This window comes from Palaemon carinicauda, chromosome 16 (genome assembly GCF_036898095.1).
Source record: "Palaemon carinicauda isolate YSFRI2023 chromosome 16, ASM3689809v2, whole genome shotgun sequence".
NCBI classification, from domain to species: Eukaryota; Metazoa; Arthropoda; class Malacostraca; order Decapoda; family Palaemonidae; genus Palaemon; species Palaemon carinicauda.
This window is the reverse complement of record NC_090740.1, coordinates 65,160,229-65,187,712: the sequence shown is the minus strand read 5'-3', so window position 1 is coordinate 65,187,712 and position 27,484 is coordinate 65,160,229. Positions and strand designations below refer to the sequence as shown.

The 27,484-nt window shown below is 45.7% G+C and overlaps 1 protein-coding gene across 2 annotated transcripts in view; it reads right to left on the bottom strand.

Moving 5' to 3' along the window:
- Positions 1 to 390: 390 nt before the first annotated feature.
- Positions 391 to 27,484, bottom strand: part of LOC137655752 (zinc finger protein 493-like) — a 48,724-nt gene continuing 21,630 nt past the window's right edge. Inside the window, exons 2-3 of one of the 2 annotated variants that reach the window (XM_068389824.1) lie at positions 4,029 to 4,302; positions 391 to 3,422 (exon numbers count right to left, since the gene is read on the bottom strand). In XM_068389824.1, the coding sequence (XP_068245925.1) occupies positions 524 to 3,328 (2,805 nt within the window). In that variant the 5' untranslated portion in view covers positions 3,329 to 3,422; positions 4,029 to 4,302 and the 3' untranslated portion in view covers positions 391 to 523. The remainder of the gene's footprint in view (positions 3,423 to 4,028; positions 4,303 to 27,484) is intronic. The other variant, XM_068389825.1, reaches the window with a different exon arrangement.

The window sequence follows — 27,484 nt, the reverse complement described above, 5'->3', positions numbered from 1 at the left end:
AGCACCAGGGGCATCATCATCAGCTGGAATCCCTAAGGTCAAGGATCTGGAAGGGTATACACAAAGACATGGGCAAATGAGAATTCAGGCAGAAAGTGGATAAGAAAACTAAACACACAACTGACATCATGAAAGGAAAACCGATTGTGATAACGATGACCAAGACAGGACCATATTTTTACATTCTTATTTAGAAAGATTTCATATTGCTTAAATTTTTCCCAAGGAGTGACTCTTATTTCAATTTCTCAACCTGCTTTGTTCTAGTAGTACATAGGGAGCCTAAATTAATTAAATTTTTTAAAATAATTTCACTCATCATATACACAAAAGTTCTTTTCTTTAAGGTAATATCTTAATTTCTATGGTATTCAGTAAACAAAATATAGAAAAAAAATCTTTATTTCCAGACACTGCCTGCCTAGGGAAACAAAATCATCTGCGGAAAAGATTTCAATATTTGAAAATGATCACATTTTTCATCATAGTACAGCACATACTTTTTAACACACCCACCAGATGGTCAATAATTAGTTTCAATACTAACAACTAAGGTATCAGTTAATTTGGGAGAAACACTCTCAATTGTGATAGACTCTTGCTGGACATTCTGCTTATTTTTGTTTCTAATTGTAACAGCTTGTCCTTTATGGCACCTTTTTATGTGAGCCTTGACACTTGAGGACTGTGCAAAGGCTGCATGACAAACACTGCAACTGAAAGGCTTTTCCCCAGTATGCATTTTGACATGGTCTTTCAGATGAGAAATTTGCCTAAAGGCTTTTCCACAATCACTGCAAATATAGGGACGAACATCATTGTGCAATCTAAGATGGATAGTTGCATTTGATTTGGTGTTGAAGATCTTACTACAAACTGAACATTCATATTTTCCATGACCTACAGCGATTATTGATGGAATATGTTCATGTGATGTCTCATACCTCTTTAAACTATCTGTCTTTGTATCACTTGAACAAGTATGTTCTTTAGCATTATTAGAAGAATCTGCAAGAGAATCGGAATCACTCTGCATAGCTGGAGTTTTCCTGTCCTCATTTTCTAATCTATGTACTTCCTCTTTATGCAAATTTAATGCTTCAACATCTTTATACTGAAAACCGCACAGCTCACAAATACCAGAAGGAACACCTTGTTGAAAAATATCTTGGACATTACCATTTCTTTTTGGAGTTTCATGATTTTCTTCTGTATTTTTACCCTTTCCATGAGTTCTCATATGATCACTTTTATAGCAAGAGTCAATAAACGTACGGTCACAAATTTTGCAATAAAAATTTCTTACATAATGCTGCTTCGCAACTTTGATTCTCTTTTTCTTTATATTAATATGTTTATTTTGTAAGTGATATCTCAACCTCGATGACTGGTTAAAAGCCTGATCACATAAGTGGCATTGGTATGGTTTTTCTCCAGTGTGTACTCTAACATGGCTTTGGAGGTGAGCCATCTGCTTGAAACCTTTTCTACAAAAGTCACAGTAGTATGGCCGTTCACCCGTATGTGTCCGCAAGTGAACACTGAGATTTGATGAGGTTTTATAATTTTTTCCACACTGATAACAACAGTAAAATTTACTAACATTAGCTTTTTTACCTTTCTTCTTTATTGATCTTTCCATTTTCTTTGACTGTAAACAGCTTTCACTTTCCAAATCATCATAGAGCACACTTTTAAGTTTTTTTACCTTCTTAAATTTAATAAGAGCTTCTTCAGCATCATGTTCTTGATTCAGCTGAATAGCAGAATGTCTAGCAGAGTCAATATTATCAGCATTTACGAAAAAATTACCATTACACTGTAAATCCTGTTCATTATCTCTATTAAAAGTAACCTGACATTCATCATTCACTTTGTTACAAGAGATTACTGAAGATGGGCATGCAGTATACAAAGTACAGTTTTTCTCCATTAAAATTTTAGGTAACATTATGAAATAACCTTTACCATCCTCTTGCGATTTTAAGATTGTACCAGAAGAAAGTACTTCCTGAATGACACCTGGATGAGGTATATGTGTCCCCTCTACCTCAGACAAACATTTCTCTAAATTGAACCTAGTTGTATCTGTACCCTCACTCATACTAGTTGGAACTTTATCATCAGGCTTTAAAGAAGTCTCAATAACTGAACATTTCAATATTTTACTTTCTGATTTTGTCTCTGATAAATGAGAACTGTCTGCTTTTGAGTCTGGTTTATCCTTCATGCAATTTTCCAAGCATGAGTTACTACCTGGTGGTTTTGCTGAGGGGAGGCAATTCCTCTTAGGCACGTAAGAATATGTATCATCAGTCTTATGAACTCTCTGGTGTAATGTTAAGCCATTTAAGCGAGAAAATTTCTCCCCACATATATCACATAGATAAGGTCCACGCGATAAATGGACACTCATGTGAATATCCAAAGTATGTTGCTCACGAAAAATTACCCCACAAACTTCACATTGAAAAGGTCGTTCTCCTGTGTGAATCATCAAATGCCGTTTCAGCCTGGATTTGACAGGAAACTTATCACCACACACTATGCATTTATAAGGTAAGTCACTTGTATGTTTAATGGTATGTATCTTTAATTCGTATTTTGAATGAAAAGCTGCCGAGCAAACATTACAAACATAATTTTTGATTCCAAAATGCTTATTCATATGAGATTTTAAAGATGACTTTGATTTTAGAGTTTCCACACATATGTCACACTTGAAAGATCTTTTTATGTGAATCTGTTTGTGCATATTAAAATGATTCAGTTGTCTGAATGTTTTGGAACACTGGTCACACTGGTAAAGTTTTTCTGAACTATGGATTGTCAAATGCTTATGTAAATCGGAGGACTGATCAAAAACTTTTCTACAAATATTACACTTGAATTCCTGTAAGTTACTTTCACCATTTGCTGAAGACATCCGAGTTCTACCAACATTCTTTTTAATACATCCCTTTGGTGTACTTGTATGTTCCACATGTGTAGCACATTCGTTTATAATCAATTGTTCAGTATCTAAAGTTCCTTCACTGATGAATGACACATTAGGAGGCTTTCTTGTTGAATTATGAACGTAAATATTAGGTTCTTTATCATCGTTTTCATAAATTTTCAATTCAACATAATCAGCTGTATCTTTTTCTATATGCACATCATATTGCTCAAGAGAGAAGTGGGAGCTCACTATGGGGCAAGATTTACCCATCTTGTGGGCATTGACCTCCAATACCTTTGATTCAGAACTATTGGTTGAAGATTCTTTAGTACCGCCAGCATTACTTATCAAACAGTCATTCAAGAAGTTAGGCAATACATCATCCATTATTGCAGATATATAACTTTATTCTCTGCGAGTCATAGGCTTGTTCATTTCACATCTTTTTCTAAAATTCGTAATTATATTGTGGAAACAACACCTATAAAGAGATAGAAAAGAATTAAATTAATGTACACTTGTCAAATTATACAGCATCAAACTATATAAAATATTAAATCCTTCTCATGTTCCAGTAATCAAAGATTCAAACTTTACTTATGTCTCAGCCTGTAAAGGTATGGTTGGTAAGTGAAAACGTAAAACCAAAGACAAAATATTTTTCAAGTACCATACTTTAAATAAATACTGTACTGCATTCTATGCCTATAAAAACAGTAATGTAACTCTTAGTTCTGGTAATATCTAATACCTTAGTAAACTGAATCAGTTATCATTATCATTATTAAAAGCTAAGCTATAACCCTAGTTGGAAAAGCAAGAAGTTATGAGCCCAAGGGCTCCAGCAGGGAAAAATAGCCCAGTGAGGAAAGGAAACAAGGAAATAAATATACTAAAAGAGAAGTAATAAACAATCATAATAATATTCTTAAGAACAGTAACAACACTGGATTAGATTTTTCATATATAAACTATAAAAACTTCAAAAAACAAGAGGAAGAGAAATAAGATAGAACAGCATGCCTGAGTGTACCCAAGACTAGAGAACATCAGTTTGATTTTAGTGTGTCCTAGGAAAGCTGCTTACCATAGGTAAAGAGTCTCTTCTACTCTTGCCCAGAGGAAAATAGCCACTGAACAATTACATTGCAGTAGTTAACCCTTTGAGCAAAGAATTGTTTGGTAATCTCAGTGATGTCAGGTGTACGAGGAAATAGGAGAATGTAGAAAGAATAGGCTAGACCATTCGGTGTATGTGTAGGTACAGCCAAAATGAGCCGTACTCAGAAAGAGGGATCCAATGTAGTACTTTCTCCAAGGAGTATCTCAACAGGTGGCTGGTGCCCTGGGCAACATAGTACCTAAAATTTATAAACAGAAGGCTAAAGTAAAGTCCTCCACCAACGCTAGAGGTTTGTATTCATGGAATATAAAAATTTTATTCAATTTTGTTTGTTTCAACAATACAAAAAACTTTAATGCTACTTGTAGTACTACATATATGACAGTGACAAGTGGTCATACCTACACAACTTTCTTTGCCAAATTAACAATCAATGAAGTTGGAAGCATATAAAATATAAGAACTCTTTATAAATACAACAAATTCTAAAAGTAATTTGCATTTTGCTTAGCAATATAAACATGACAAATTCGGAGATAATTTGTATTTTTCCTAACCATACAAACCTTAGCTATTTACATTGGGTTTACTTTTCGGCGTAGCTGAAATGACGAGCCAATAGTTTTTAACGAGGGTTAACTACCCCCGCGCTAGTTAGCGGGGGTAGGGGAAGGGGTAGCTTGCTACCCCTCCCCCCCCCACACACCGGTGATTTGCTTCACTTCACTTAGAGGTAGGACTGGACTTGGGGGTCAGGGCTGGCGGGCAAATATGTGTAAATATGTTATTTTCATTAGTAAAATAAATTTTTGAATATACTTACCCGATGATCATGTAGCTGTCAACTCTGTTGCCCGACAGAAATCTACGGTCGGGATACGCCAGCGATCGCTATACAGGTGGGGGTGTACACAACAGCGCCATCTGTGAGCAGGTACTCAAGTACTTCTTGTCAACAAGAACTCAATTTTCTCCTCGGTCCACTGGTTCTCTATGGGGAGGAAGGGCGGGTCCTTAACCCTAGATAGGTACGGTGGGTCGTTCGCGACCCCGAGCGTAAAAAAAAAACAGGTTTTTCTCACGTGACTCACCCCCGTGACTGAATTTGTGGGTGATCGACCTGCAGGAGGTGTCTCCCCTACACGCTCTAGTAGTGTCCAGATGTGCATTGCTGTAGCTGTACTCCTTCCCCGATTTCTGAGACGCGTCGGGGTCGAGCGCGACCGAGTTTACCCTTCTAAGGTAGTTTGCATAATTATCAAAGTTATTACGTATTATGAAATTGTCGTAGAATGGTGCAACTTGTATAGGTTATCAGTTGTGGAAAGTCTTGGTGGATTGTTTGGCTACCATGTGCATGATTTTTTTTTTAGTTAAAATGTCGTTCATCACCACGAGGACCATTTTACCGCGAGTACCCCTTTTTCATTTTTTTTCATTTTTTTGCCAAGTCATTTTTCCGTAAGATATTGCCAAATAGTGTCGTAAAACTTTTGCTTGTTTAGTGTTGGAAAGTGTGTTTAGATGATCTGGCTACCCATGCATGACTTTGTTTTTGTCAGATACGACGTAGTTATTGGTATATTGGGTATTTAACTGCGGTTACCAATTTCTGTTTTTTTTCAATATTTGTAAAAATTACTACGTAGTAAGGAATTGCCGTATATTATTCATTTTTTTTTTCATGTTTATGTGTTAGAAAGTGTGCCTTGATGGTTGGGCTAACACGTGCATGTCTTTTTTTTTATCTGAGATGCCGTATATTAGAATGTCGGGCATTTTACTGCGAGTACCCCTTTTTCATTTTTTTCATTTTTTTGCCAAGTCATTTTTCCGTAAGATATTGCGAAATAGTGTCGTAAAACTTTTGCTTTTTTAGTGTTGGAAAGTGTGTCTAGATGATCTGGCTACCCATGCGTGATTTTGTTTTTGTCAGATACGACGTAGTTATTGGTATATTGGGTATTTAACTGCGGTTGCCAATTTCTGTTTTTTTTCAATATTTGTAAAAATTTACTACGTAGTAAGGAATTGCCGTATATTATTGATTTTTTTTTCATGTTTATGTGTTAGAAAGTGTGCCTTGATGGTTGGGCTAACACGTGCATGTCTTTTTTTTTATCTGAGATGCCGTATATTAGAATGTTGGGCATTTTTCCGCGAGTGCCCCTTTTTATTTGTTTTGCATTTTTTTGCTTAGTCATGTTACCGTAAGGAATTGGCAAGTAGTGTCGCAAAACTTATATTTTTATAGTGTTGGAAAGTGTTTCTAGATGATCTGGCTACACATGCCTATTTTTTTTTTAGCCAGATATGGCGTATATATAAGTATGTGTTCGATTTTCCTGTGATTGCCATTTTTTCGTTTTTTCCCATTTCTTTCAAAATTACTACGTACTAAGGAACTATCACAGAGTAATGATTCATTTATATGTTTATTTGTCGGAAAATGTGCCTTGATGGTTTGCCTAGCACGTGGCTGAAATTTTTTTTTTCTGAAATGCCGTATATTAGAATGGCCATTTTTCCAAGAGTGCCCCTTTTTATTTGTTTTGCATTTTTTTGCTTAGTCATGTTACCGTAAGGAATTGGCAAGTAGTGTCGTAAAACTTATAATTTTATAGTGTTGGAAAGTGTTTCTAGATGATCTGGCTACCCATGCCTATCTTTTTTTTTTTTTAGCCAGATATGGCGTATATATAGGTATGTGTTCGATTTTCCTGTGATTGCCATTTTTTCGTTTTTTCCCATTTCTTTCAAAATTACTACGTACTAAGGAACTATCACAGAGTAATGATTCATTTAGATGTTTATTTTTCGGAAAATGTGCCTTGATGGTTTGCCTAGCACGTGGCTGAATTTTTTTTTTTCTGAAATGCCGTATATTAGAATGTTAGCCATTTTTCCGCGAGTGCCCCTTTTTATTTGTTTTGCATTTTTTCGCTTAGTCATGTTACCGTAAGGAATTGGCAAGTAGTGTCGCAAAACTTATATATTTATAGTGTTGGAAAGTGTTTCTAGATGATCTGGCTACCCATGCCTATCTTTTTTTTAGCCAGATATGGCGTATATATAGGTATGTGTTCGATTTTCCGGTGATTGCCATTTTTTCGTTTTTTCCCAATTCTTTCAAAATTACTACGTACTAAGGAACTATCACAGAGTAATGATTCCTCTAGATGTTTATTTGTCGGAAAATTTTGTTTACTTTTTTTTTGATTGAATATCATCAAATTTTTTTAGCTAAAATATTATATTGTTTTACATTTTTTTTTTTTTCGATTTTATTTCCCTTCAAAAAATTTTTTTTGGGTCAGAATTTTAATTTTATAGTCGTAAAATAATCTACAATTATCCAGCAACCCACCATACAATTTTTATGCATATCCAATAATAATTAGATTAGTAAATAACACCTTGAAATTGACATACCCTTCCTACATTTCAAGTGGCAGATTAGGGAGTCTGAGTCAGTGTGGTTGGCGGCCATTTTGTGGACATATCCGAAGCGTAAGCTGCCCTATCTATATATATTCTTGTTCCCTATAGAATTTGTGATATTTTGGTACATTTTTACCTGCATAAATATCATATTATATATTAAATATATGTATTTTTTTACGAAATTTCTAAGTACTCAAAAAATTACCTTTAGATATGGCCCCTGATATAAATGTAATTTACAAAATAATGAAGATTTGTTTACATATTTCTATTTTAGGATAACATATGTTTATTCCCTAAAAAAAATTAGCCACTTCCTATTTCATTTGGGTACCCAAAAAAATTCATGAAATTTGGACAATTTTGGCCAAAAAAAGTTACCCTTTTTTTCTCATTTCAGATCTTCACCTCCATGGGTCTGACTTCATCCAAAATACATCAAGATGTGTCCTAAACATTCAAGAATCAATTCCTAAAAGGATTTGTGTATATATGTATAAACTTTTTTTTTATGAATTTTTATGTCAGGTCTTTTTTTTTCTACTTAATTTTTTAAAATATTTATAATAAATAGTTTTTCTGCAGATGAGTAGTATTTATCTTTATAGTTGTTTTAAGCATTCATTGAAGTTTTTTTTGGCAAAAGAAAAAAGGAGGTTACTGCAAAAACTGATTTTTCAAGAATTTTTTTTGCCGTCGGGGTCGTTCGCGTCCGAGTATACCCTTAAAGGGGTGTCCGAGGAGCGTACCTATCCAGGGTTAAATTCATGATCATCGGGTAAGTATATTCAAAAATTTATTTTACTAATGAAAATAACATTTTTCAATATTAATCTTACCCGATGATCATGTAGCTGATTCACACCCAGGGTGGTGGGTGGAGACCAGCATACATGTTAACAAAGAAGCTAAGTATCCCGTATTTCATTTTATTAGTTATTCAAAAATAACATAAAATAAATAAGTACCTGGTAAGGAAGACGACTTGAACCATTACTCTGCCTTTATTAAGTACGTCTTCCTTACTGAGCGTAGCGGTCCTCTTAGGATGCTGAACGACTCTTAGGTGCTGAAGTATAAAGGGCTGCAACCCATACTAAAGGACCTCATCACAACCTCTAACCTCGGCGCTTCTCAAGAAAGAATTGACCACCCGCCAAATCAACAAGGATGCGGAAGGCTTCTTAGCCGACCGTACAACCCATAAAAAGTATTCAAGAGAAAGGTTAAAAAGGTTATGGGATTATGGGAATGTAGTGGCTGAGCCCTCACCTACTACTGCACTCGCTGCTACGAATGGTCCCAGGGTGTAGCAGTTCTCGTAAAGAGACTGGACATCTTTGAGATAGAATGATGCGAACACTGACTTGCTTCTCCAATAGGTTGCATCCATAACACTCTGCAGAGAACGGTTCTGTTTGAAGGCCACTGAAGTAGCCACAGCTCTCACTTCATGTGTCCTTACCTTCAGCAAAGCAAGGTCTTCTTCCTTCAGATGAGAATGTGCTTCCCTAATCAGAAGCCTGATGTAGTAAGAAACTGAGTTCTTAGACATTGGAAGAGAAGGCTTCTTGATAGCACACCATAAGGCTTCTGATTGTTCTCGTAAAGGTTTTGACCTTTTTAGATAGTACCTAAGAGCTCTAACTGGGCAAAGTACTCTCTCCAGTTCGTTCCCCACCAAGTTGGACAGGCTTGGGATCTCGAACGACTTAGGCCAAGGATGTGAAGGAAGCTCGTTTTTAGCAAAAAACCGAGCTGCAAGGAACATGTAGCCATTTCAGATGTGAAAACTATGTTCCTGCTGAAGGCGTGGATCTCACTTACTCTTTTAGCTGTTGCCAAGCACACGAGGAAAAGAGTTTTTAATGTGAGGTCCTTAAAAGAGGCTGATTGGAGAGGTTCAAATCTTGATGACATAAGGAACCTTAGGACCACGTCTAGATTCCAGCCTGGAGTGGACAACCGACGTTCCTTTGAGGTCTCAAAAGACCTAAGGAGGTCCTGTAGATCTTTGTTGGTGGAAAGATCCAAGCCTCTGTGGCGGAAAACCGCTGCCAACATACTTCTGTAACCTTTGATCGTAGGAGCTGAAAGGGATCTTACGTTCCTTAGATGTAACAGGAAGTCAGCAATCTGGGTTACAGTGGTACTGGTTGAGGAAACTGCATTGGCCATGCACCAGCTTCGGAAGACTTCCCATTTAGACTGATAGACTCTGAGAGTGGATGTCCTCCTTGCTCTGGCAATCGCTCTGGCTGCCTCCTTCGAAAAGCCTCTAGCTCTTGAGAGTCTTTCGATAGTCTGAAGGCAGTCAGACGAAGAGCGTGGAGGTTTGGGTGTACCTTCTTTACGTGAGGTTGACGTAGAAGGTCCACTCTTAGAGGAAGAGTCCTGGGAATGTCGACCAGCCATTGCAGTACCTCTGTGAACCATTCTCTCGCGGGCCAGAGGGGAGCCAACCAACGTCAGCCGTGTCCCTTTGTGAGAGGCGAACTTCTGAAGTACCCTGTTGACAATCTTGAACGGCGGGAATGCATACAGGTCGAGATGGGACCAATCCAGCAGAAAAGCATCCACGTGAACTGCTGCTGGGTCTGGAATCGGAGAACAATACAACGGGAGCCTCTAGGTCATCGAGGTAGCGAACAGATCTATGGTTGGCTGACCCCACAGGGCCCAAAGTCTGCTGCAAACATTCTTGTGAAGGGACCACTCTGTGGGGATGACCTGACCCTTCCGGCTGAGGCGATCTGCCATGACATTCATATCGCCCTGAATGAACCTCGTTCCCAGCGTGAGCTTTCGATCTTTTGACCAGATGAGGAGGTCCCTTGCGATCTAGAACAACTTCCTCGAATGAGTCCCTCCCTGCTTGGAGATGTAAGCCAAGGCTGTGGTGTTGTCGGAGTCCACCTCCACCACCTTGTTTAGCTGGAGGGACTTGAAGTTTATCAAGGCCAGATGAACCGCCAACAACTCCTTGCAATTGATGTGAAGTGTCCTTTGCTCCTGATTCCATGTTCCCGAGCATTCCTGTCCGTCCAATGTCGCACCCCAGCCCGTGTCTGATGCGTCCGAGAAGAGACGGCGGTCGGGGTTCTGAACAGCCAAAGGTAGACCTTCCTTGAGAAGAAAGCTGTTCTTCCACCACGTTAGAGTAGACCTCATCTCTTCGGAAACAGGAACTGAGACCGTCTCTAGCGTCATGTCCTTTATCCAGTGAGCAGCTAGATGATACTGAAGGGGGCGGAGGTGGAGTCTCCCTAACTCGATGAACAGGGCCAGCGATGAAAGTGTCCCTGTTAGACTCATCCACTGCCTGACTGAGCATCGATTCCTTCTCAGCATGCTCTGGATGCATTCTAGGGCTTGGTTGATCCTTGGGGCCGACGGAAAAGCCCGAAAAAACTCGACTCTGAATCTCCATACCCAGGTAGACAAAGGTCTGGGATGGGACGAGCTGGGACTTCTCTAAATTGACCAGGAGGCCCAGTTCCTTGGTCAGATCCATAGTCCATCTGAGATTCTCCAGACAGCGACGACTTGTGGGAGCTCTTAAAAGCCAGTCGTCTGATGGAGCCGGACACAAGATCATGGTACTGCTGCACAGTCTGTGAACTGTCAACCATGGGGAAGCCAGGAAGTACAGCGACAACCCGAAACTGTCTAGACTGTCTGGGTAGTACAGACAACTCTTTATCGGGTTGCTGAGGTTGCCGCACCGCGTCACAACAAGTCACCTCTGCTGGTTGTTGAACGTCTTCCCAGTGACACACTGACTCCGTAAAAAGAAATCCTCTATCAAGGACTAAGCTTGGACTGCATGTCTTGCAACAAAGCTCAAGGTCTATGGGAGCAGGTGTGGCAACAGACGGGGTTAGCGACTGAAGCGGAACCATTTACCCTCCCTGGAAGCATGTTATGCTTAAATAAAAGTCCATAGGAGGCTAAGCAGCTTAAGGCTCCTCTCCAAATGACAGAGTCCTCAAGGGAATATCAGAAGGAGGGAGAACAGCACTTTCTCATCTACAGGAACCATATCCGAGAAAAGCTAAGTTCTCTCAGTGAGGGTTTCACTGGTGCAAAAGCAGCAGACCAGAAGGCAACGTTCTGAAACTGCTTGACAGTCTGTGAACTGTCAAAAACTGAACTGTCAACCACAACAGGAGCGTGAGGACATACAGCACTGGTGTATAAGTAGCAGACCAGAAGGCAACGTCATGTAACTGCATGACAGTTTGTGAGTTGGCAACAACCAAAGATGTGTGGGGAAGCCTCAACTCCTGCCTGACTAGTTTGCTGCTGGCGAGTGGCGGTAACCACAGTGTGTTGCGGAGGCTGACACACCGTGTCAAAACACGGCAGCTTGTGGTAGCTCCCGCACGGCAAAAGGGGCTGCGGTGGGTTGAGGAGCATGCGGTATGGTATGCAGAGCATGCTGTAAGGTATGCAGAGCATGCTGTAAGGTATGCAGAGCATGCTGTAAGGAATGCAGAGCATGCTGTAAGGTATGCAGAGCATGCTGTAAGGTATGCAGAGCATGCGGTATGGTATGCAGAGCATGAGGTAAGGCATGCGGCTCATGCTGCATGGTATGCGGCTCATGCTGCATGGGATGCGGCTCATGCTGCATGGTATGCGGCTCATGCTGCATGGCATGCGGCTCATGCTGCATGGGATGAGGCTCATGCTGCATGGAATGAGGCTCATGCTGCATGGGATGAGGCTCATGCTGCATGGGATGAGGCTCATGCTGCATGGAATGCGGCTCATGCTGCATGGTATGAGGCTCATGCTGCATGGAATGCGGCTCATGCTGCATGGTATGCGGAGCATGCTGTAAGGTCTGCAGAGCATGCTGCATGGGCTGAGGAGAATGCCGCATAGTGCTGGAACCCAGCAACTCCTGATGCGGCAGCTCACGCATGTTAGCAGATGGTGCAGCAAGAACATGCGTCTGGCAGTGAGGACTGCGCATCGGTGGAGGAGCTCTCACAGGTGTGGTGTGGGAGCAGGCAGCCGCAGTATCTGCTGAGCGCACAACCTCGGCGGGTTGTAGGTAAACAGGCTGCATTGTCAACCTTCCAGCATGATACTCCTGTATGAAGGAGCAAGCTGAGACTGTAAAGTCTGCAGCATGGACCACTAGGGTCTATGAAAGACAACAACAAACGGAGCTACTGTCCGTTGTGACTGAGGGTCTAAAACAGCTGGTGCGGCAACAGACGGAGTTACTGCCTGTTGCGGTACCACCTAGCCTCTCTTAGGAGGTGTGCAGTTGTCGTACTGCAGCGAGTCCGAACTGACCCAGTGGCTACACCTAGGCCGTTGGACTTGCGCGGAAGGGACCGACTTGCACTTAAAAGCTGCAAGATTTGGTCCATGGTTTCTGCGAGAAACCTCTTCCGCAGACGAGGAATAAATGGGCCCTCTCGTCTTTGTGTGGGTGGGGTGATCACGTCGGCAACGTGTGTAGATACACCCGAAACCACAGAGGGAAACGTCTGTTCGTCGATCAAGGCCTGAGGAACCCATAAGTCCTTCGACATTACTTCTCCCCTGGGCTTGGGAGCTTGTAAGAGGTCCCAGACTAGGTGAACCACTGGCACGAACAGACGAACCCTCGAACGCAACACTGTAACACTTTGCGCATATCACTTTATCACTTTTGATTTTCTGTTTGCACTTATTTCACTGAACTCGAAACTTTAAGTGGTTTGTACCTGAAACACGCAATCCTATCCTTCATTAAAAGGTAGTAATTGCAAAAACAGTATTACAATGTAACAGAAAAACATAATGAAAGATAAAGAATTCAGTGGCTGGAAAAGAGACTAAACACTAGATCAAATAAACTACGTTTAAAATCTCTCACCGCATAAAGCCTGGGAACAAGAATAAAACTCTAGAAACGTTTTACCTTCTTCCCCTCTATCGACTAGAAAAAAAAAAAAAAAAAAAAAAAAAAAAAAAAAAAAAAAAAAAAACGAGAACAACGTTACCCGCTTGAACGAAACGTTTATCCTCCTCTCTCTCCCTCCGTCTCTATCTCTCTCTCTCTCTCTCTCTTGACTTAGAACCTGAGAGATGAGCCCAATTATATATATCGTTAAAACATATTATTTGTTAAAGGAAAAAAACTGAAAGGTTTCCCAAATAAAAAGCTCCTTTATTAGAATTAAAACCATTTAAGCTAAGAAAGAATGAACGAAACGCTAGAATCGGTTTACTCTTACTGCAACGTGAAACCGTGAATACTCTCTCTCTATCGTAACGATAGAGCGCAAGTTGAACGTTCTGAACGTCAACAACTGCGGAGACTAAACACAACGTTAGTTCAACTTTGAAAACAGTACGAGACTTATCAAAGAAATTCTTTCAAAAACATAAAATTAAAATAGCATAAATTCTTAACAGGAAAAACGATATGACGAGCTCAATGTTAATTACTTCGGTTCCAAGTAAGGACCGCCTACTATTAGGAAAGGTCGCATATTTTTCTTTTTTTTAAGGAAAGTTAATCGAAGAGGCCTATAAATGGCGGAGAGATATAAAATAAAAAGTGAAAGAGAGTCTATACTCTCTTCGACACCAACACTTCCGTCTAAGGGAAGGGTCGGCCATTTAAAAGTGAAAGAGAGTCCATACTCTCTTCGTCACCATAATTAATTCAAATTAATTCCAAAAGCTTGCTAAGCCAAAGATAAAGCTTCCTGAATAGCGAAGGCTAAACTCTAGAGCAAATACATCACCAAATCGTGAGCAATAACTCCAGAATCAACAGCGTATCCCAGTAGGTCTAGCCGGTGGCACGACAGAGGAAAAATTGAGTTCTTGTTGACAAGAAGTACTTGAGTACCTGCTCACAGATGGCGCTGTTGTGTACACCCCCACCTGTATAGCGATCGCTGGCGTATCCCGACCGTAGATTTCTGTCGGGCAACAGAGTTGACGGCTACATGATCATCGGGTAAAGCGGGGTTTACACGGGCGAGCAGCTCGTCGAGCCTGGCTCGACAACCCTGTGTTTGAATTGATGTTCGAGCGTGTAAACGGGCTATTTGGTTGTCGAGCGCGCTCGTCGAGCGGCTCGATGAAAGTCAGGCTCATCTTGACTTTTGTGGGCGGAGCTACATTGTTTGACGAGCGGTGTGAACGTGTGAACGGGTGTCGAGCATCGAACCTCAGTTATTATTTCAAACCTGCTAGAGGAAACATCATCAAAGAAATGCATAATTGCTGCCATTAATGAAAGTAAGAATGAGAAGAAGTCGTACTTGATTTCATACATGCATATCTAGCTCATCCAGCTTTATGGAAAGTTAAATCAAAAGACTATTCCAATAAAGTAGCCAGAAACAAAGGAATAGCGGACACTCAGTCTTTCATGTGGAGTTATGGCCTTCCTCATAGTAATGAAAGGGCTGACACGATTCGGTAGATCAATGTAGGCCTACGTGTCTTCATCCATACGCAAATAATTGCGCCAGTCATCAGGCTCTAATTTTAAAGCAACAAGCAAGTTGGTATATGAAAATGTCTCTTTTTTTTTTCCTTCTTAGTGCCACTGCTAAAGCAATGGCTATCAAATCGTCCTGGTCGAGAGACATGTTGACGTTGTTTTAGCACGAGGCACACTGAGGCTCGATGTACTGTCTGAAAGCTCTTCGAGCCGTTCTACAAATAGGTTCGACAACCGGGCTCGACGAGCTGCTCGCCCGTGTAAACCCCGCTTAAGATTAATATTGAAAAAGCTAAGGTTTGTATGGTTAGGAAAAATACAAATTATCTCCGAATTTGTCATTTGTTCCGTAACCGAAATACAAACCACGCTATTTACATTGGGTGACTTACTCCTTAGGAAGGGTGGAAAGTCCCCAGCCTTACTGACTTTGGCTTTGCCCGGGGGCTCCGCCTCCCAGTGAGTAGCACTTGAGAAAAGGAGCCCCTGCACCTCACAAGCTCCTTGCTTCGCTAGGAACGAGTGGCCTACATAATCTGTGTGTGGAGGAAAGAGCATGACTCGTCCTATGAAGTTGACCTTCAGACCTTTAGATAGGAATTCAGGATAGGACGTTCCCAATACCACCTCGTCAGGGTATGGGGGACGCGACAGTATTAAACTTAATACTAGGAGCACAAGGAAGAATGGGTTACCTGCAGAGGTCGAGGTCAGCTATGCGAAGACCAGGATGCTGCTTCCCCAAAAGAGGGGAAAATGAAGAAAGAAGTAAGGTCCAGACAAACTCTTTCATTCACGCAGACTAAAACTGGGTAACAACGCCCTCAACCTACTGCTACTTGTCCATAAAGGAGCCTGAGGTTAGACCAGCTGTTGTGCAGCCACCACAGGGCCGATAGAAAACGTATCGAGGCGTGGGTCACGTCCTGCAGGTAGTGGGCTGTGAAGGTCGTCTGACGCTTCCAGACCCCAGCTTGAAGCACCTGCGTCACAGAAAAGTTTCTCTTGAAGGCCAGGGACGTAGCAACGCCCCTGACGTCATGTGCCCTAGGGCGACGTGACGGAGGAGGGTCTGGATTCAAGGCGTGATAGATAACCCTTCGAATCCAAGCCGAGATGGTATTCTTGGTGACCCTCCTCTTCGTCCTGCCTGTGCTAACAAACAATGCTCGCACTTGAGGACGAACTGCAGCTGTTCTCTTCAAGTAATGCCTCAGACTCCTCACTGGACATAGTAGCAGCTGGTCTGGGTCGCTTGTTACAGAACGGAGACTCGCGATCCTGAAAGAGTCGAATCTTGGATCCGGCACTCCAGGATTCTGAGTCTTGGCAACAAACTCAGGGACGAACCTGAACGTTACCTCCCCCCCCCCCCCCCCCCTTGAATGGGCGATGTCGTACGAGAGACCATGAAGTTCACTGACTCGCTTGGCCGAAGCCAAAGCGAGCAGGAAATCCGTCTTCCAAGACAGGTGGCGATCAGAGGCCTGGCGTAATTGTTCGAAGGGAGGTCTCTTAAGAGCCCTGATAACCCGAACCACGTTCCAAGGAGGAGGTCTCACTTCCGACTGAGGGCAGGTAAGCTCATAGCTACGTATGAGTAGAGAGAGTTCCAGCGAGGAAGAAATGTCCACGCCTTTCAGCCTAAAAGCCAAGCTTAAGGCTGAGCGATAGCCTTTAACTGCTGAGACAGAAAGGCGCATTTCCTCCCGCAGATACACGAGGAAGTCCGCTATTGCTGGAATAGTGGCATCGAGTGGAGAGATACCCCTCCCACGACACCAACCACAGAAGACTCTCCACTTCGCCTGGTAGACTCCTTCAGAGGACTTTCGCAGGTGCCGAGACATTCTCTCCGCAACCTGTTGCGAAAAGCCTCTCTCCGTGAGGAGACGCTGGACAGTCTCCAGGCATGAAGCCGAAGCGAGGCCACGGCCTTGTGAGGGATGTTGGAGTGTGGTTGTCTGAGTAGCTCGTGTCGTGGGGTAGTTCTCTCGGGAGCTCCGTCAGGAGCTGCAGAAGGTCCGGGAACCATTCCGCGTGATGCCATAGCAGAGCTATCAGAGTCATCGTACAGTTGACCAATAGTCTGGTCCTGTTGAGCACCCTTCTCATCAGACAGAACGGTGGGAAGGCGTACACGTCGATGTAGTCCCACCGTTCTTGCCAGAGTGCCTTGGGGTCCGGGACTGGGGAGCAGTACAGAGGCAGCTTGAAATTCAATGCTGTCGCGAACAGATCCACGGTCGGGGAACCCCACAAAGTCAGGACTTTGTTGGCTATCTGAGGATCCAAAGACCACTCGGTACTCACTATCTGCGAAGCCCTGCTCAGACTGTCGGCGAGCACATTCCTCTTGCCAGGAATGAAGCGAGCTGATAGTGTTATCGAGTGGACTTCGGTCCACCTCAGAATCTCTATTGCAAGATGGGATAGCTGCTGCGAAAAAGTACCTCCCTGCTTGTTGATATAAGCCACTACCGTGGTGTTGTCGCTCATCACCACCACGGAGTGACCCGCCAGGGTCCGCTGGAACTGTTGAAGAGCCAGGAATACGGCCTTCATTTCTAGCAGGTTGATGTGCAGGTACTTTTCTGATTCTGACCAAAGGCCTGAGGTCCTCTGGTTCAGAACGTGCGCCCCCCACCCTTCTTTTGACGCGTCCAAAAACAGTGTCAATTCCGGGGGGAGGACGAGAAGATCCACTCCCTTCCGCAGGTTCTCGTCGACCAGCCACCACCGCAGGTCCGCCTGTTCCAAAGGTCCTATCGGGACCTGTACGTCCAGGGAATCGGATCCTTGATTCCACCGGGACCTGAGCCGCCACTGCAGGGATCTCATCCTGATGCGGCCGTTTGGAACCAGACGAGCCAGGGAGGACAGGTGACCTAAGAGACGCAACCACGATTGGGCGGGAAGCTCTTCTCGCCAGAGGAAGGGTTCCGCCACCCTCCTCAGCCTTGCTATCCTATCGTCTGATGGAAAGGCTTTGTGGAGATTGGTGTCTAACAACATGCCTAGATAAACCAGTCGTTGGGACGGCTGCAGAGAGGACTTCTCGAGATGTACCACGATCCCCAGATCCTGGCAAAGACTCAGAAGCCTGTCTCAGTGTCGAAAAAGGGTCGACTCCGAGTCTGCTAGGATCAGCCAGTTGTCCAGATAACGAAGGAGACGGATGCCCTTCCTGTGCGCCCAAGATGAAATCAGGGTGAACACTCTGGTGAACACCTGAGGTGCTGTGGAGAGAACGAAGCACTGCACCTTGAACTGGTAGGTCTTGCCGTCTAGGCTGAATCTCAAGTACTTCCTGGAAGACGGATGGATTGGGATCAAGAAGTACGTGTCCTTTAGATCCAGTGTGCACATGAAGTCTAGAGGTCTCACCGCAAGTCTGACCGTGTCCGCTGTCTCCATGCTGAACCGAGTTTGCTTGACAAACTTGTTCAGAGCCGAGAGGTCGATGACAGGTCTCCAGCCTCCAGACGCCTTCTTTACAAGAAAGAGTCGACTGAAGAAGCCTGGGGAGCCATCGACGACCTCCTGGAGAGCATCCTTCTTGAGCATGGTCTCGACTTCTGCCCGAAGGGCTAGCCCCTTTACCGATCCCATGGCAGGATTCACTGTCAGGGGAGGTTGAGATGTTGTGAACGGGACGCGATAGCCTTGGCCGATCACGGAGATCGTCCAAGCATCGGCCCCATGTTGCTGCCACTTGTGCACGCAACTTCGAAGGCATCCCCCCACCGGTGGACACGCGGGGGGACTGCCACTCCTAGCGTTTGCGGCCGCGGCCGCCCCCTCTAGGAGTCTTGCCTCCCCTGGAGGACTTACCGCCACTCTTGTCCTTGGTAGGAAAGGGCTGGGGCTTAGACACCAACTTCTTAGCTGCCGGTGCCTGCTTTGGTGTCTTGCGAGGCTGCTGCTGCTGTTGCTGCGGAGCTGGAAGTTTATAGGGCAGAGATGTAAGGGCCCTTTGGAGGAGGGAGTCCTGGTTAGACTTCCTCCACCTCTCAGCTGTGCGTTCCATGTCCTGAGGCTCTAACAGATTCTCCCCAAGGAGGGAAGCATGCCTGAGCCTACAGACATCCACGGCGGGGACCTTCGGGTGGAACTTCTCGGTCACCCCATCACGCCGCTTCAACACCGAGTTGGCCCACAGGGTGGTAACCTGATGTGCCAGGAACTCAATGGAATGGGTTCCCAAGAGGAGAAAGGTCTCCAGGGCCTTCCTATTGGCCTTCTTAGACAAATCCTCGGACCGTAATAGGATGCCCAGAGACCCTAGCCATATATCCAGCCACGAAGTGGCCTGCATGGCGCACTTCGCGACCTTCTCATGGCCCAGGATCTCCGACGCCGAGAATGTCACCTGCCGGGCGGAGAGCTTCTCGAGAGGAACTCCCCTAGCAAGCTCTTCTACTGAATGATGGAGGGGAAGAGCGAGGCTAGACTCCCTCAAGATCTCAAAATACCTCCTCTGCTGGAGACGAGGAGGTGGGAGGAGTTTGTTCCCGGCAGAGGAACGACTGGAGGAAGCGAGAGCCGCGAGTTGAGCATTGGCCCTGGCTCTGGCCCTCTTCAACCCCTGGGACCAGGGCAGAGCCGCGCTGGCCTTGTGGGGGCTTCTGAGTACCGTACACCTGGTCCAGGACAGTGTCCTTGCCTTCTCGGAGGGCGATCACGGGGTCCATAAACCCATTGAGTTGCCTTATCAGGCTCAGGACCTGCCAGAAGGCATGCTCAAACTCCTGCTGGTCTCCTCCCTGCGGACTGGCAGCTAAGTCTCCCGTCCCCGGAATCCCTGCCTGGGGAGATGCGTGGACGTTCTCCCGGGGTGCAGCTGGTTCCTGACAAATCCTAGAAGAGGACTTCGGGATTGTCTTGGAGTTCTTGGGTTCCCTCCTGGGCGGGATACACGACCCCAACAAAGAGGTCTGGAAGGCGCCCTCCGCGCGAGACGATTCCCCTCCACGAGGAGATGACTCCCCCCTTGGTGCCGAGGGGCAGATCACTGCCTCACTGGATTCTCCCGAGGACGGAAAAGCCTCGTCCTCGGGAGAAGGGGAAAACGCCTGCGAAGGGGATGGAGCCTTCCTGACGGACCTCTTAGGAACCAACTTCTCCCTGGGAGAAGTCACCACGAAGTCCACACCTCTCCTTCTCTTCAGCGGGGGCGAGGCAGCTGCTGGCTTGTGCCCTTGATCGGTGAGTGCCGGCTTCATAGCCTTCACTAACGCCCGCATCAGAAGACCAAACCAAGACTGCCGAGACACGGACACAGAGTCCGAAATTCCCGCTGGAGGAAGGGAATCGGGCGATCTTTCGGAGTGGACACCACTGGACCTGCCTGTAAAGAAAAGGGGGAAGAAAGTTGTACTGACCTCTCTGATGGGTCTTTCCTATCCTGAACGAGAGTCCTGCGCTTAGGCGGAGGCGATCCTGATTGCGGTCTGGTGACACGCGTCCCTGCTGCTGTCGCGGGCTGCGAAACCTGACGCGAACGGGGGTCGTGCTGACGCTCGCGCGTAGGCAAAACAACGGAATCGCGAGGATGTTGAGGCGCGGGCTCGTAATCGCGCGGAGACAAACGAGCGCGGGAGCGATCGCTCGCAGGCGAGCGGTCGCGCAGTCGCGCGGGCGAGAGGGCGCACGGGCGAACGAGCGCGAGGGCGCACGGGCGAACGAGCGCGAGGGCGCACGGGCGAACGAGCGCGTGGGAGAGCTGGCGAGTGAGCACGTTGGCGCGTTGGCGAGGGAACGCGTTGGCGCGTGGTCGAACGAGATCGCTCCGATGACAGCTGACAATGTAGACCAGGAGACCTGTAGCGTATAGGAGCAGGCGATCAGTGGCGCGTTGGTGAACGCTGGCGCGTAGGCGAGCGATGGCGCGTTGGCGAGCGATAGCGCGTAGACAGCGTAGGCGAACGACCGCGCGTGGGCGAGCTGACAGAAGGTGACCCATGTCTCTCCAGATCCTCTGGGCGACGGCGGTCTGGAGATCGCTGACGCGCAGGGGGCCGTTGACGCGCAGGGGGCCGTTGACGCGCAGGAGATCGCTGACGAGCAGGAGAATGTTGATGCGTCTGTGATCGCTGGCGTGCTGGAGCAGGAGGGCGACGCGTGGAATCCTGTGAGGGCACTGCCGGCGCGGTGCGCAAAGGCGAACGCTCACGAACGGGCTCAGGAACAGGAGGCGCGTGGGCACGTGGGCGTACAGGCACTTTGGAAGTACTCGCAGGAGACCGCGAGCGTTGCTGCGCTGGAACAGGCTGACGAGCAGGAGCGCGAGGGCGAGGATAAGAGTCCTTGGTCACAACCTGAACCGAAGTTCTAGGTAGCGCAGGCGAGCGTGGGCGTACAGGGCGCGAGTCAGAAACTGGGAGCGCAATTGCGCTCTGACGAGCAGGAGATCTAGGGCGCTCAGGGGAACGATGGCGCACTGGGCGCTCAACAGGAACAACAGGATGAACGATGTCCTCAGAAGAGCGCTGGCGAGAAGAGGGGCAACGATCATCAGGAGAGCGCTGGCGAGAAGAGGGGCGACGATCATCAGGAGAGCGCTGGCGAACGGGAGAACGCTGGCGATCAGGAGAACGCTGGCGATCAGGAGAACGCTGACGAGTAGGGGAGCGCCTGTGCGCTAACACTGCAGGAGGGCGCGCAGGGGAACCCTGACGCGCAAGGGAAGAACCCACACCGTGGGAAGCAACCCTTTGCCCCGAAGGGACTGTTGCCCGTCGGCTGACGAGGTCAGGCTGCTGGACGTCTGCACCAGAAGCTGAAGGTCTGGAAGGCGTAGGAGACAGATCCCCAGAGAGGTCTAAGGAAGCTGGAGCTGCAGGCTGCTTACGGCGAGGAGAGTCCCCCTCGGAGGAAGGAGGAGAAGATTCAAAAAGGCGCCTCTTAGCACCCTTATAGGGAGACGGGAGGCTCTTGCTGCGCAGCGGACGGTAAGCCTTGTGGCGAAGGCGGCCGCGAGGTAGATCGTCAGGACCATCAGTCCTCCGAAGGGGAGTCTCAGTCAAGGCACTCCCCCGAGAGGGAGGCTTGGCAGCAGAAGAGCCCGCGGGAAAACCCTTCCCCCTTCGAAGGATGTACGGAAGGGGGAGGAGAGCCTTCAGCACCATCATCCACAACAGGAACCGCAGAGGATTGCCCTGACCCGTCGGAAGCCTCTGCCACCACGACGTCGATGATAGACAGAGGATCTACCTCTGCTATCACCGGCGACTGCTTAACAGCGCCCCCCAACTGGACAAGGTCAATCAGGGCTTCCCTGGAGGGCAGGCCCTTAAGCCCCAAGGAAGCCCAAATCTGAAAAAGATCATCATGAGACAAGGAGTCATTAGCAACAACCTCCCCGGGAGGAGGAGGGGGAGCCGCCCCGCTATGGGAGGCGACGCCCTCTCCCTCAACCCAAGGTCGGGAAACAGAACAAGGGCCTGCGCTCCCACTCGGTGGTCTCTCCTTAGGAACCGAACGAGGGGAAGCTTCGGAGGAGGTTTGGGCGGCGAAAGAAGAGTCCCGAGAGCCTTCCTCCTTCAAGGCAACCCCATAAGGAGAACGGTCTCTCTTGGACTTCTTCTTACGCCGGCGGCCAAACCTCTCCCACTGGGAGGCAGACCACTCCCTGCACTCACTACAAGTATTCTCTCTGTCACACCGTCGGCCTCGACACTGCGGGCAAAGGGTGTGAGGATCTGTGTCCACCGCAGACATGAATGTACCGCAAGGGCGACCGGCAATACCAGGGCACTTGCGCATGGTGAACAACTGAGGGTGAGGCCAACTTCAAACGCACACACACAAACTGGAAGAAAAAGCAAAAAAAGATTAAGGCTGTCAACGAGGACGATAGACAGACACGTCTGTTCATCGCCGGAGCCAAAAGTGAAGTGAAGCAAATCACCGGTGTGGGGGGGGGAGGGGTAGCAAGCTACCCCTTCCCCTACCCCCGCTAACTAGCGCGGGGGTAGTTAACCCTCGTTAAAAACTATTGGCTCGTCATTTCAGCTACGCCGAAAAGTAAACCCAATGTAAAAGCGTGGTTTGTATTTCGGTTACGGAACAACTGAGTCTTAAATAGGGGATATGTTTTCAATGTGAGCTGGAATGACACTTGAAATTATTAATAGGTTAGTTAACGACAGGTAGTTAGCACAGGCAAAAAGCCTCACCTCTCAACCTGTCGGAAGCTCAGCACTTTGGACCTGTGGCTCAGGACTGAGAGGGGTGGTTGAGGTAAGAAGTTCAACTTTACAGGATTCAAGTTTGTATAGCTGGGAGAAAAGGGGTTTTGATGATGGAAAAGGGGGTTTTAAGAAAGGAAAATCTAATTTGGGGTTAATGTGCTGTATGGTCTCCAAGGACTTTGCTGTGAAAGGCTAAAACAGCGAATTCAATACTATACAACAAAAATATCAAAGGGATATGGTCTCCCCTGCTCTACGGTCAGTGTATCAACATGCAAAGCACAGACTCAGTGAGTATAAGAGAAACCTTTGAGTTCAAGTTCAAGTGCTCTTAAACTTGACACAGCACCTCCAATGTTGAAAGCCATCTTTTATGGTTGATGTCATTACTAAGTAATCATCGAATAGCCAAAAGAGCCAACGCTATACAGTAACTGAAGACCAGCCTACCTATACATCAACTTGCATCCAGCTGTCATCTATTATTCCCAAGTGAGAGTCCATTGCTCCACTTCTGTGCATGACGCTAGGGAGGGAGGGTCCTGGAGACCACACAGTACCTCTCTACTAATACAGTAGTTCTGTTTCTAAACTAATACAAGCCTTTGTCCTTTAATTAGGAGACTGATTCTAACACAGCTGGAACTAGGCTATTTAACTTTTAATGAGGTGTCTGTAGTTGTTGGTAGGTACCGGCTGGTACACTGAAAAGTTACTTTGATTCTGGCCACTGACTAACACAGGTGCTATCAGCGCTCATACAAATTTGGCTTTTCTAACTTTTTCTCTTTTCAGAAGTGAATGTGTTTGCCTGACTCTATAGGTGGACATGCGGACCTGCCCGAGTGTACAGTATTCGGAAAATGCGGCACTTTCATGAGTGGCAGACAGGTTTATCCCTCCCAAACAAATACCTTCAGACCAAGATTCTCCACAAGGAGGTACTCATACAAGGGTAACAGAAGAACCTAGTTCACCCTTCCGAATGGGTTCCATGTGGAGGGAGAGTAAAGACTCCAAGACAGCACCAAAGAGATTCTTTGGCTCCTTTAGAGTTCCAAAAAAGTGGGATAAAAACAACTGGATCGTTGCTCACTGACTATGGAGAGACGTAAGAGTTCTACAGCAAGCAACAGTCTCACCCAGAAGATCTTTTATTTTGTGCCTCTTATGCAGGGGTTTACTGCAGCTTAGATTACTTTTAGGAATGTAATGAGTGGTCACTCTCCCAGTGACAGGTGTATGTCAGGAAGCAAAAGAAGATGGTAAAGCGTGATTCTTCCCCCCTCAGGCTCATCCTTGAGGTTACAGAAAGCAAATGGACCTGCTCTTTCCAACCCCGTACTCTGCCCTCTGATCCTTTACCATTGGTCTCTTCTGGAAGCAAGATGGGGAAGATTGGTGGTGAATTAACTCTTGGTCAAGTCTTGAGGCAGGAAGATTCGCTTCTTTTCCCGAGCAGAACAGGTAAGCCTCTCCCTTGGGAGGAGCCCTCTAATGATTATTTGTTTCTGCTACACCTTTGGACTTCCTTTGGAATAAAGGGTACCCTATCCAAAGAAAGGCTAATCTTAGCACTAGAATTCCATGAAGGGGATTGAAATGACCACTCATGATTCTGACCTCCAATTTAAACTCGATTGTCTGGTTAACATTGTCCTTGAGTCAGAATTTACTTTATTTACTACACTCTAAGGGGTCCTTGAGTCAGAATTTACTTTATATCGGAAGGAACTATATCTCCTTTCCACAAGAAATGCTGTAGCCCTTTCAGTTACGATATGTGCACTTGCTCTCGCAAGTCTTCAGAGCAGCATGCGCCCTCACCTACTAATGCGTGTTCTCGCAAGCAGTATGTTCCCGAGCGAGCAACATGTCTAGGATCAGACTAATTGTATATTGATGAACGCTCTGCTTTGCGCAAGCATTCCCTGACTAATTTGGAAGAACCTGCCTAAGCAGACCTTGTCTGTGATCTACTCGCTCATTTATGGCACGGATAACATCAGCTCGCTTCAACACCGGAAACCTTAACGCTAGCTCTCATAGTGATAGATATCCAGATGAGTATTTCGACCTGTGCTCGCCTATGGTGCGCTACCACATGGATGTGCTTAACACTTGTGTGCCTAGTACTAGAGGAACAAGTGATCATATTGATCCACATGCTCCCTCTTCAGCGCTTGCTACAGTAGGAGACACACTTTATGTTTTCCGTGTGTGATGGTGTGATGGGCATGAAATTAAAGACGACACACACTCTGATCAAAATTACTCACTTGGCATGCAACGTGCAAACACATTAGCTATACGTGCAAACAGAATAGAATATGCGCACCATCCAATCCCCTTCCAAGATGGATAAGGGATAGCTATTAAAGACACCCACAAGCACACTAACAATGCAAACTCTCCTATACCCTTCACAGAGGGACAGGAAATAGGTGTTATACATGCGCAAGCACACTACTACCATGCTTCCTCAACCTGCGAGTCCTTTACCAAAATTGATGAGCTTTTCAGAAAGGAAGAAGACTACTTCCACACGAGCAACTAGACAGGCTTTAAAGTGTGTCCGATCTACGACAAAGAGATCAATGAAGACTATGAATTGAATAAAAATGATATTTTCCTTATAAAATAAATTTTTGAATATACTTACCCGGTGAATATATAATAGCTGACGTCTCCGACGGCCCGACAGATTCCAAAAACTCGCGAGCGATCGCCATGAAGGTTGCGGGTGTGCCCACCAGCGCCGACTATCGGCCAGATACCGCATATACTTCTCAACCACTCCAGTTCTTCTCAGTCCGCTGGGTCTCTATCGGGGAGGAAGGGAGGGCCTTTAATCTTATATATTCACCGGGTAAGTATATTCAAAAATTTATTTTATAAGGAAAATATAATTTTTAAATATTAAACTTAGCCGGTGAATATATAATAGCTGATTCACACCCATGGTGGTGGGTAGAGACCACTATTAATACAATAAAGGCGTATATGCTCAAGAGTTTTTTGACAAATATTTCATAAAAAACCAACTTAAGTATAGGTACCTGGTAAGGAAGCTGACTCTGATGAATACTCTGCCTCATTAGTCTGCTTTTCTCACGAAGCCCAGCCATCCTCTCAGGATGCTGAAAGACTCCCAGGAGCTGTTATATCCAGGGCGAACACCCCTATAACAGGACCTCATCAATACCCTTAATCTGGGCGCTCTCAAGAAACAACATTTGACCACCCGCCAAATCAAAAAGATTGCAAAAGACTTCCTAGTCTTCCGTACAACCCAAGACAAGATTAAAAAACATTTCAAGAGAAGATTAAAAGGATATTGGGATTAAGGGAATGTAGTGGTAGAACCCTCACCCACTACTGCACTCGCTGCAACGAATGGACCCAGGGTGTAGCAGTCCTCATAAAGAGTCTGGACGTCTTTTAAGTAAAATGAAGCGAACACTGACTTGCTCCTCCAAAAGGTCGCGTCCATAATACTTCGAAGAGATCTGTTTTGCTTAAAAGCCACCGAAGTTGCTATTGCTCTCACTTCGTGAGTCTTGACCTTAAGCAAACAACGATCTTTCTCATTTAAATGAGAATGTGCCTCCCGGATTAAAAGTCTAATAAAGTACGATAACGCATTTTTAGACATGGGCAAGGAGGGCTTCTTAATGGAGCACCATAAGGCCTCAGAACCACCTCGTATTGGTTTAGTTCGAGCTAAGTAAAACTTAAGAGCTCTAACGGGGCACAGCACTCTTTCAATTTCATTACCTACGATTTCTGACAGACTAGGTATTTCAAAAGATTTAGGACAAGGACGAGACGGCAGTTCGTTCTTGGCCAAAAAACCAAGTTGAAGAGAACATATAGCTTTATTCGTAGAGAAGCCGATGTTCTTACTAAAAGCATGGATCTCACTGACCCTTTTAGCCGAAGCCAAGCTCACCAAAAAAAGTGTCTTGAGGGTGAGATCCTTCAGGGAGGCTGAATGTAATGGCTCAAACCTGTCTGACATTAGGAACTGTAGGACCATGTCTAAGTTCCAAGCAGGAGTTGACATACGACGCTCCTTAGAGGTCTCAAAAGACTTAAGGAGGTCTTGGAGATCTTTGTTATTTGACAGATCCAAGCCTCTATGTCTGAAAACAGACGCCAACATGCTCCTGTAGCCTTTAATGGTGGGAGCAGAGAGGGAGCGAACATTTCTCAGATGCAGGAGAAAGTCCGCAATTTGCGCTACAGAGGTACTGGAAGAAGAAATAGAGGAGGACTTGCACCACTCTCTAAAGACCTCCCACTTCGACTGGTAG